At 43.4% G+C, this 12,396-nt stretch overlaps 1 protein-coding gene across 5 annotated transcripts in view; it reads left to right on the top strand.

The window, feature by feature from the left end:
- The window catches only part of LOC133663205 (uncharacterized), a 100,534-nt gene that overhangs the window by 63,492 nt on the left and 24,646 nt on the right, over nucleotides 1-12,396 (top strand). For all 5 annotated transcript variants that reach the window (XR_009828261.1, XR_009828262.1, XM_062067500.1 and 2 more), the window contains exon 6: nucleotides 188-361. Coding sequence is in view for 3 of the 5 variants with exons in the window: in XM_062067500.1 (XP_061923484.1) it covers nucleotides 188-361 (174 nt within the window). In the remaining 2 variants the exon portion in view is untranslated. The remainder of the gene's footprint in view (nucleotides 1-187; nucleotides 362-12,396) is intronic.

Raw genomic sequence — 12,396 nt, forward strand, 5'->3', positions numbered from 1 at the left:
ATATATATATATATATATATATATATATATATATATATATATATATATATATATATATATATATAATTACCAAAAGCATTACTTGGTTTTTCAAGGTCAATAATCTCGGATCTTTCACATTATACTGCAGACATTTCCTAATAGTGTCTATTGTCATTTTACAATGATATTATCTATCATGTTCCAGGAAGTCGAAAGAAATGGAAAAGCCAGTATTGCTGCAGGACGGTGGCCCAGTCTTCTGAGCCTAATATGCCCACGCAATATTGAAAGTGGCGGTGAAATGTTACTATCTCGCACTTGCAGTGAATACTCCAGTGGCTCCCATACATGGACAGAGGGACAACGTTTTTCTAAACAGGTAATTTTGTTTTACATTTTGCTCATAATTTCTAGTAAATGAATTAGAGCTGTCAAAATTAACCCTTTCATGAGGATTAATCCATTATCATTAATAATGTGATTACAAATTCAAACGCAATTACGTCTCTGGCAACGTTCTGCAGTTGATTAAATTCAATTCAATTTATTTGTCAGTGTCACAAATAAAAATAAAATTAGGTTAAGGGCATTAACACTGCATAGTTGGATGTAAAGTGCCACTTGTTCCTAAACCCAAAAATCCCCATACATAACCGAGTGTAAACATTTAACAGAATAACAATTAACACATTTTTGACACTCTTGCAACATTGTAACAGAAACATGGGGATGGTGATGAGTGTAGCAATGCAAAGTCCAGTTCAGAGCTATTATTGGTGGTGTGGGCTAGTGTTCAGCAGCCTTATAGCCTGAGGATACAGACTGTCAAACCGTCTTGTTGTTCGGGCCTGTACCTTCTGCCTGAGGGCAGTACGTGGAACAGAGGATGGGCAGGGTGGTGACGGTCACGCAGGATGTTCTGCACTCTCCTCAGACAGTGAGTGGTGAAGATGGAACTGATTTCTGGAAAAGGTGTCCCAATGGTTTTCCCTGCTGCTTTCGCCACTCATTGGAGTGACACTAAAAATCCTTAAGTTAAGACACTGCAGATAGCTTAGTTGTAAAAGTTCACCATCAGAGGTCTGGGAATGTACAAAATCCAAAACCAGTGAAGTTGGCACGTTGTGTAATTCGTAAATAAAAACAGCATACAATGATTTGCAAATCCTTTTCAACTTATATTCAATTGAATATACTGCAAAGACAAGATATTTAATGTTCGATCTGAGAAACTTAATTTTTTTTTGCAAATAATCATTAACTTACAATTTAATGGCAGCAACACATTGCAGAAAAGTTGGCACAGGGGCATTTTTACCACTGTGTTACATGGCCTTTCCTTTTAACAACACTCAGTTAACGTGGAAACTGAGGAGACAAATTTTTGGTGGAATTGATTCCCATTCTTGCTTGATGTACAGCTTAAGTTGTTCAACTGTCCGGGGTCTCGGTTGTCGTATTTTACACTTCATAATAACACATTTTTAATGGGAGACAGGTCTGGACTACAGGCAGGCAAGTCTAGTACATGCACTCTTTTACTATGAAGCCACGCTGTTGTAACAGGTGACTTGGCATTGTCTAGCTGAAATAAGCAGGGGCGTCCATGATAACGTTGCTTGGATGGCAACATATGTTGCTCCAAAACCTGTATGTAGCTTTTAGCATTAATGGTGCCTTCACAGATGTGTAAGTTACCCATGCCTTGGGCACTAATACACCCCCATACCATCAGAGATGCTGGCTTTTGAACTTTGCATCTAGAACAACTGGGATGGTTCTTTTATTCTTTGTTCCGGAGGACACGACGTCCACAGTTTCCAAAAACAATTTGAAATGTGGACTCGTCAGACCACCGAACACTTTTATACTTTGCATCAGTCCGGAAATGGCGGCGCATGGGTTTGCTGCGGCTATGCTAACGCTCTTGGGAGTGTAGAGCGATTTGGCAAAAAACACCCGTCATTTCTGTCAATTTCATGGCTGGCTCAAAGCGTGAACACTCTGTGATCACATACGACCGACAGACAATTCTGGATGTGGATGGATCGGGTCGTTATAGACTGAAAGATGCATGTACGGTGGACCTCCTCGCTAGCATGGGAATACTTTGTGGGCTACATCGAGCGGCCTTTGTAGCAGCGGAGTCAAGTGCTAGCGGTGACCGCCAATGGAGACGACATAAGCGGTGCGAGCGGAAGCAGAAGCGGGGTTGCCGAGCGGGGCTAACAACAAAGAGAAAAGCTAACCAAAGAAGCGTGGAGTCTCCGGGTAAGAAGCCATTTAAACTAGAACTAGCCGGCGTCAGGCTGGATAATCCCTGCACACATAGCAATTATCTTAGAATAAAACACAACTCACATACTCTTTTTTCTTTTGTGACCGTGTCAGAGGCAGACATACATTGTACTGAGGTAGCTAACTATGATGCGTTCAGTTTATCGCAACATCAAGCAAACAATCTGAATATCCCCGTCGTATCAATTCCTAGATATGGTCGAAACTATTTAAAGTGCAATACGCATAATAAACACAACATTATTAATATTGCTACTTCGGATAATTTCAACAAACAATCCTCAAAACAGCCCACTACCTATAATATGGGCTTTTTAAACATAAGATCATTATCTTCCAAAACGTTATTAGTTAATGAAGTCATCATAGATAACAAACTTGACGTCGTTGGTCTCGCCGAGACCTGGCTCAAACCAGACGATTTTTTTGCGCTAAATGAGACATCTCCTCCTGGCTATACCAATACACATGTTGCCCGACCTCTTAAAAGGGGAGGGGGTGTCGCACTAATATACAATGAAAACTATAATCTTACACCTCACCTAAATAATAAATATAACTCGTTTGAGGTGCTCACTTTGAGGTTTGTCACACCGCTGCCTCTCCACCTGGCTGTTATCTACCGCCCCCCTGGGCTATTCGGACTTCATCAGTGAATTCTCAGAGTTTGTTGCTGATCTAGTGACGCATGCCGACAATATAATCATAATGGGGGACTTTAATATCCATATGAATACCCCATCGGACCCTCCATGTGTGGCGCTCCAGACTATAATTGATAGCTGGGGTCTTACACAAATAATAAATGAACCCACGCATCGCAACGGTAATACGATAGATCTAGTGCTTGTCAGGGGTGTCACCATCTCTAAAGTTATGATACTCCCGTACACTAAAGTAATGTCCGATCATTACCTTATAAAATTCGAAGTTCTGACTCATTGTCAACAAACTAATAATAATAATAATAACTACTATAGCAGCCGCAACATTAATGCTGCCACAACGACGACTCTTACTGACCTACTGCCTTCAGTAATGGCACCATTCCCAAATTATGTGGGCTCTATTGATAACCTCACTAACAACTTTAATGACGCCCTGCGCGACACCATTGATATTGTAGCACCGCTAAAGCTAAAAAGGGCCCCTAAAAGGCGTACCCCATGGTTTACAGAAGAAACTAAAGCCCAGAAATTATCATGTAGAAAGCTGGAACGCAAATGGTGTGCGACTAAACTTGAGGTTTTCCATCAAGCATGGTGTGATAGTTTAATAACTTATAAACGCATGCTTACCTCAGCTAAAGCTAAATATTACTCAAATCTCATCCACCTCAACAAAAATTATCCTAAATTTCTGTTTAGTACAGTAGCATCGCTAACCCAACAAGGGACTCCTCCCAGTAGTTCCACCCACTCAGCAGATGACTTTATGAATTTCTTTAATAAGAAAATTGAAGTCATTAGAAAAGAGATTAAAGACAATGCATCTCAGCTACCACTGGGTTCTATTAACACAGATACGACTGTATATACGATGGATACCGCCCTCCAAAATAGTTTCTCTCTCTTTGATGAAATAACATTGGAGGAATTGTCAAAATGTGTAAATGGGACAAAACAAACAACATGTTTACTTGACCCAATTCCTGGGAAACTTATCAAGGAGCTTTGTGTATTACTAGGTCCATCAGTGTTAAATACTATAAACTTATCACTTTCCTCTGGCACTGTTCCCCTAGCATTCAAAAAAGTGGTTATTCATCCTCTACTCAAAAGACCTAACCTCGATCCTGATCTCCTGGTAAACTACCGGCACCGGCCGGTAGTTTACTCGAAAATCCTCGAAAAAATTGTAGCACAGCAGCTAAATGAACACTTAGCGTCTAACAATCTCTGTGAACCTTTTCAGTCCGGTTTCAGGGCAAATCACTCTACGGAGACAGCCCTCGCAAAAATGACTAATGATCTATTGCTAACGATGGATTCTGATGCTTCATCTATGTTGCTGCTTCTTGATCTTAGCGCCACTTTCGATACTGTTGATCATAATATTTTATTAGAGCGTATCAAAACGCGTATTGGGATGACAGACTTAGCCTTGTCTTGGTTTAACTCTTATCTTACTGACAGGATGCAGTGTGTCTCCCATAACAATGTGACCTCGGACTATGTTAAGGTAACGTGCGGAGTTCCCCAGGGTTCGGTTCTTGGCCCTGCACTCTTTAGTATTTACATGCTGCCGCTAGGTGACATCATACGCAAATACGGTGTTAGCTTTCACTGTTATGCTGATGACACCCAACTCTACATGCCCCTAAAGCTGACCAACACGCCGGATTGTAGTCAGCTGGAGGCGTGTCTTAATGAAATTAAACAATGGATGTCCGCTAACTTTTTGCAACTCAACGCTAAGAAAACGGAAATGCTGATTACCGGTCCTGCTCAACACCGACATCGATTTAATAATACCACCTTAACATTTGACAACCAAACAATTAAACAAGGCGACTCGGTAAAGAATCTGGGTATTATCTTCGACCCAACTCTCTCGTTTGAGTCGCACATTAAGAGTGTTACTAAAACGACCTTCTTTCATCTCCGTAATATCGCTAAAATTCGTCCCATTTTGTCCACAAGCGATGCTGAGATCATTATCCATGCGTTCGTTACATCTCGTCTCGATTACTGTAACGTTTTATTTTCGGGCCTCCCTATGTCTAGCATTAAAAGATTACAGATGGTACAAAATGCGGCTGCTAGACTTTTGACAAAAACAAGAAAGTTTGATCATATTACGCCTATACTGGCTCACTTGCACTGGCTTCCTGTGCACCTAAGATGCGACTTTAAGGTTTTACTACTTACGTATAAAATACTACACGGTCAAGCTCCTGCCTATCTTGCCGATTGTATTGTACCATATGTCCCGGCAAGAAATCTGCGTTCAAAGAACTCCGGCTTATTAGTGATTCCCAGAGCCCAAAAAAAGTCTGCGGGCTATAGAGCGTTTTCTATTCGGGCTCCAATACTATGGAATGCCCTCCCGGTAAAAGTTAGAGATGCTACCTCAGTAGAAGCATTTAAGTCTCATCTTAAAACTCATTTGTATACTCTAGCCTTTAAATAGACTCCCTTTTTAGACAAGTTGATCTGCCGTTTCTTTTCTTTTCTTTTCTACTCTGCTCCCAACCCGGGGTGGACCGCTAGCCTGTCCATCAGATGGGGACATATCTACGCTGCTGACGCGTCTCCACTCGGGATGGTTCCTGCTGGCCCCACTATGGACTGGACTTTCGCTGATGTGTTGGACTTTCACAATATTATGTCAGACCCCCCCCCCCCCCCCTAGAGGGGGGGGGGGGGGTTACCCACATATGCGGTCCTCTCCAAGGTTTCTCATAGTCATCCACATTGACGTCCCACTGGGGTGAGTTTTCCTTGCCCGTATGTGGGCTCTGTACCGAGGATGTCGTTGTGGCTTGTACAGCCCTTTGAGACACTTGTGATTTAGGGCTATATAAATAAACATTGATTGATTGATTGATTGATCTTAGATGAGCTCGGGCCCAGCGAAGCAGGGGGCGTTTCTGGGTGTTGTTGATAAATGGCTTTCGCTTTGCATAGTCGAGTTTTAACTTGCACTTACAGATGTAGCGACCAACTGTAGTTACTGACAGTGGTTTTCTGAAGTGTTCCTGAGCCCATGTGATGATATGGGCTCAGCGGTTTTTGATGCAGTACCGCCCGAGGGATCAAAGGTCACGGGCATTCAATGTTACGTGCAGTGATTTTTCCAGATACTCTGAACCTTTTGATGATATTGCAGACGGTGAAATCCCTAAATTTCTTGCAATAGTTTGTTGAGAAATGTTGTTCTTGAACTGGTCGACAATTTGCTCACGCATTTGTGATAATGGTGACCCTCGCTCCATCCTTGTTTGTGAATGACTGAGCATTTCTTGGAAGCTGCTTTTATACCCAATCATGGCACCCACCTGTTCCCAATTAGCTTGTTCACCTGTGGGATATTCCAAATAAGTGTTTGATGAGCATTCCTTGACTTTCTCACTCTTTTTTGCCACTTGTGCCAGCTCTTTTTAAACATGTTGCAGGCAACAGATTCCAAATGAGTTAATATTTGCAAAAAATAAAGTTTTCCAGTTCGAACGTTATGTATCTTGTCTTTGCAGTCTATTCAATTGAATATAGGTTGAAAAAGATTTGCAAATCATTGTATTCTGTTTTTATTTACGATTTACACAATGTGCCAACATCATTGGTTTTCGGGTTTGTAGTTGCTCTTCAGCTTCCTCAGGTAGTAGAGGCGTTGTTGGGCCTTCCCTGCTTCGGAGACGATGTTAGTGCCCCAGGACAGGTCCTCCATCACAGTCACCCCCAAGAATTTTAAACTGCCCGCCCTCTCTACCACATCAGAGCCGATGGAGAGTCTCTCTCATGAGTCTCTTCCTGCGAAAATCCACAATAATTTCCTTGGTCTTTAAGACCAGGTTATTGTTGTCACATCATGACGCCAGATGTTGCACCTCATTCCTGTAATCTGTCTCTTTGTCATCGGTGATGAGTCCGAGGACCATGGTGTCTTCCACGAATTTGACAATGAGGTTGGTTGAGGAAGAGGCAGAGCAGTCATGGGTGACCAGAGTGTAGAGCAGGGGGCTCAGCACACACCCATGAGGCAGCTTTGTGTTTATGACAAGGGTGGAGGAAGTGTTATTGTCCACTCTAACACTCTGTGTGCGATTTTTTAAAATGTTTACGATCCAGTTGCACAGGGTGGTGTTAAGACCCAGTATGGGGCGGAGTCTGCATGGCTGGATGGTGTTCTTCCTGTCAAAACAGGCATAAAATAGGTTTAGGTCCCTCCGCTAAAATGGGACTGTTAGCAGAAAGAGATGGTGGCTTCCTCTTATAATCTGTGATGGCCTTGATGCCCTCCCATACCATCCTGGGGTTTGTGTTGTTATTAAACCTGGCTTCAATATGCCTCTTGTACTGTTGCTTGGCAGTATGAATGCCTCTTCTCAGAGCCGCCTTGGCATTGCTGTGCGCCTTGTCTCCATGATGTGACATTGTCTACACAGAAGCAGATGTAAATTAAAACAGTGGAGGTGTAATTATCCGAAGTGTCACAAGTGTCTGTGCCCTGTTGTCTAAATACATCCCAGTCTGTGTGATGAAAACAGTCATGAAGCTTGGAAATAGCATCGTCCGGCCATAATCTCACGGTTCTGACAGTGGGGCCGGCCCTCCTGATTTTGGGTGTATACGGTGAATGCAGCAGGAGCGAGAGGTGGTCTGAAAAGTCCAGGTGGGGATAGGCCTGTGCCCTGTATTAATCTGCTACATTGGTATAGACCTGGTCCAAAGTTCTATCTCTTTTAGTAGAACACTTCACATTTCGGTATAATTTGTGAAGGACTGACTTTAAATTTGCGTGACTAAAGTCCCCAGCTACAATACAAACACTTTCCGGGTGTGCTACTACTGTAAATCTGTGCTCGCACTACATTAGCATTAACGTCCAGTGGAATTTAATCAGTGCAGATGTAAACAACTGTAAACTCTCTTGGGAGATAAAACGGGTGGCACCTTAGCAGCAAAAATTCTGCCTCTGGACTGCACAGTTTATCTACTACCGTGATGTTAGTGCACCAGGAGTTGTTAATATAGATGCAAAGTCCCCCGCTGCCAGCCTGTCGGCTTGATAGGCGGATTGCGGTATGCAGGGTGGAGCTGTTTAGCCAGGTTTTCGGTGAAAATCATGCAGCAACTGGTGTTCACGGCCCTCTGTATGAACATTTGTTGTCAAATCTCGTCCATCTTTTTCTGGATTGACCGAGCATTGGAGAGAAAGACGGTAGGAAGCGGCTAGCCTTTAGCCTTGCCCAGACGCCCCCTCGCTTCCCTCTCTTTTGCCTATGCTCACAGCGCCTTCTCCTTCGGTCTGCTGCTGCGGATGTCCCCGGGGGTGGTCTGATGATTTCCGGAGGTAAGAAGTGCAGTGCAAGGGTGCCAAAACTACAGTATGTGAATTTATAAACAAAATCACCAAAATTGTGTAAAAACTACGGCAGTAGTAGGAGCTCTGGGCCGCTACATCTGTGCACGCCGCCATCTTTACGTGTACTTTTACTTGATGTGGGAATGACAAGCTGCAAGAGCAAACACACATATTCATATATACAGTATATATATATATATATATATATATATATATATATATATATATATATATATATATATATTATATATATATATATATATATATATATATATATATATATATATACTACCGTTCAAAAGTTTGGGGTCACCCAAACAATTTTGTGGAATAGCCTTCATTTCTAAGAAGAAGAATAGACTGTCGAGTTTCAGATGAAAGTTCTCTTTTTCTGGCCAATTTGAGCGTTTAATTGACCCCACAAATGTGATGCTCCAGAAACTCAATCTGCTCAAAGGAAGGTCAGTTTTGTAGCTTCTGTAACGAGCTAAACTGTTTTCAGATGTGTGAACATGATTGCACAAGGGTTTTCTAATCATCAATTAGCCTTCTGAGCCAATGAGCAAACACATTGTACCATTAGAACACTGGAGTGATAGTTGCTGGAAATGGGCCTCTATACACCTATGTAGATATTGCACCAAAAACCAGACATTTGCAGCTAGAATAGTCATTTACCACATTAGCAATGTATAGAGTGTATTTCTTTAAAGTTAAGACTAGTTGAAAGTTGTCTTCATTGAAAAGTACAGTGCTTTTCCTTCAAAAATAAGGACATTTCAATGGGACCCCAAACTTTTGAACGGTAGTGTATATATATATATATATATATATATATATATATATATATATATATATATATATATATATATATATATATATATATATATATATATATATATATATATATATATATATACATATACTGTATATACACATATATTCATATACATACACACACATATATATACACATATTCATATACATATACACATATAAATACCTATATATATATATATATGTATATATACATATATATATATATATACATATATATTCATATACATATACACATATATATATACACATATTCATATACATATACACATATAAATACCCATATATATATATATATATATATATATATATATATATATACACACACACTCACATATATATATATATATATATATATATATATATATATATATATATATATATATATATATATATCCATCCATCCATCTTCAACCGCTTATCCGGAATCGGGTCGCGGGGACAGCAGCTCCAGCAAAGACCCCCAGACTTCCCTCTCCAGAGCAACATTTGCGACTTCCTCCTGGGGAATCCCGAAGCGTTCCCAGGCCAGAGAGGAGATGTAATCCCCCCATCTGGTCCTTGGCCTGCCGGGGGGCCTCCTCCCAGTGGGACGTGCAACGAGGACCTCCCTAGGGAGACGCTCGTGAGGCATCCGCACGAGATGCCCGAACCACCTAAGCTGGCTCCTTTCCAAGCGAAGGAGCAGCGGCTCTACTCCGAGTCTCTCTCGGGTGACTGCACTTCTCACCCTATCTCTAAGGGAGATGCCAGCCACCCTTCTGAGGAAACTCATTTCGGCCGCTTGTATCCGCGATCTTATTCTTTCGGTCATTACCCACACTTCATGACCATAGGTGAGAGTAGGAATGTAGATAGCTCGGTAGACCGAGAGCTTTGCCTTCTGGCTCAGCTCCCGTTTCGTCACAACAGTGCGGCAGAGAGACTGCAATACTGCCCCAGCTGCTCCGATTCTCCGGCTGATTTCCTTCTCCATCTTTCCCTCACTCGTGAACAAGACCCCGAGATACTTCAACTCCTCCACCTGGGACAGAGTCCTGTCCCCTACCCGGACTGTACAAACCATCGGTTTCCTGCTGAGAACCATGGCCTCAGATTTGGAGATGCTGATCCTCATTCCAGCCGCTGAACACTCGGCTGCGAACCGATCCAGTGAGAGCTGAAGGTCACGAACCGAAGGTGCCATCAGGACCACATCATCTGCAAACAGCAGTGACGCAACCTTTAGCCCCCAGAGACGTATACCCTCTCCGCCATGGCCACGACTCCGCCTAGAAATCCTGTCCATGAAAATCACAAACAGGATAGGTGACAGAGCGCAGCCCTGGCGGAGACCAACCCCCACTGGAAACGGATCCGACTTACATCCAAGCACCCGGACACAACTCTCGCTTTGGTTGTACAGAGATTGGATGGCCCTTAGCAGGGTTCCCCTCACTCCGTACTCCCTCAGCACCTCCCACAAGATCTCCCGAGGGACGCGGTCATACGCCTTCTCCAAATCCACAAAACACATGTAGACTGGATAGGCATACTCCCAGGCCCTCTCCAGGATTCCCGCAAGCGTAAAGAGTTGGTCAGTTGTTCCACGACCAGGACGGAATCCACATTGCTCCTCTTGAATCCGAGGTTCGACTATCGGCCGGACCCTCCTTTCCAGTACCTTGGCGTAAACTTTCCCAGGGAGGCTGAGTAGTGTGATACCCCTGTAATTAGCACACACCCTCTGGTCCCCCTTTTTGAAAAGGGGAACCACCACCCCAGTCTGCCACTCCCTCGGCACTGTCCCAGACTTCCACGCAATGTTGAAAAGGCGTATCAACCAAGTCAGCCCATCAACACCCAGAGCCTTCAGCATTTCTGGACGGATCTCGTCAACCCCCGGAGCTTTGCCACTGTGGAGTTGTCTAACTACCTCAGTGACTTCACCCCGAGAGATCGACGTCGATCCCCCATCATCCTCAGGCCCTGCTCCTATCAGGGAGGGTGTGTCTGATGTATTTGGGTTCAGGAGTTCCTCAAAGTGCTCTTTCCAACGCCCTACGACTTCCTCACTTGAAGTCAGCAAAGTCCCATCCTTGCCGTACACAGCTTGGATGGTTCCCTGCTTCCCCCTCCTGAGGTGCCGTATGGTCTTCCAGAACAGCTTTGGTGCCGCCCGATAGTCCTTCTCCATGGATTCCCCGAACTGCTCCCACACCCTCTGCTTAGCCTCGTCCACAGCCACGGCCGCTGCCCTTCGGGCCCGTCGGTACCTTGCAACTGCCTCCGGAGTCCCCTGGGATAACATACCCCGGTAGGACTCCTTCTTCAGTCGGACGGCTTCCCTGACCACCACTGTCCACCAGGGTGTTCGAGGGTTACCGCCCCTTGAGGCACCTAAGACCTTCTGGCCACAGCTCGCAGCTGCAGCTTTAGCAATAGAGGCTTTGAACATTGCCCATTCCTGTTCAATGTCCCCAACCTCCACAGGGATGGCAGAGAAGTCCCGCCGGAGGTGGGAGTTGAAGTCCTTCCGGACAGAGGACTCCTCCAAACGTTCCCAGTTCACCCGCACTACACGCTTGGGTTTGCCAGGTCTGTCCAGAGGTTTCCCCCGCCATCTAACCCAACTCACCACCAGATGGTGATCAGTTGACAGTTCAGCCCCTCTCTTCACCCGAGTGTCCAAAACATACGGCCTCAGATCAGCTGATACGATTACAAAATCGATCATTGATCTTTGGCCTAGGGTGCTCTGGTACCAGGTACACCTATGAGCATCCTTATGCTTGAACATGGTGTTTGTTATCGCAAGTCCGTGACTAGCACAGAAGCCCTACCTATTATCACATCACTCTAAATGTATAGAATATAAAGTTCACAAACATAAAGAGGGATCCTAGTGGGCCAGGCCAATATTTCCTTATCTCTAAACTAAAACTGGGGAAATGTGTAGAGTGTTCTGGACTTCAGACATTATTTTATTTCAGAATTCCTTGAGAAAAAAAACGCCTGGTTAGGCTTTGGTATGTAAAAATAAAGTTAAAGTTCTTATTTGGTTTACAGCTATGTTGTTATTATGCTGTTTGTTACTTATGTATGTTATGTTGCAGCTATTTAAAATAGTTTTGTCAATTTGTTCTGGCCTGAAATAAGTTGGCCCTTTGAAACATATCTTTGTCTTTGTGTGTTGTATGTAGACCACATTGCTTAGCAGAGTTCAGTGATGCAAATGCATGTCAAGTTGATCAACAAATTGTATTATTCTCC

This window comes from Entelurus aequoreus, linkage group LG13 (genome assembly GCF_033978785.1).
Source record: "Entelurus aequoreus isolate RoL-2023_Sb linkage group LG13, RoL_Eaeq_v1.1, whole genome shotgun sequence".
Lineage (NCBI taxonomy): Eukaryota > Metazoa > Chordata > Actinopteri > Syngnathiformes > Syngnathidae > Entelurus > Entelurus aequoreus.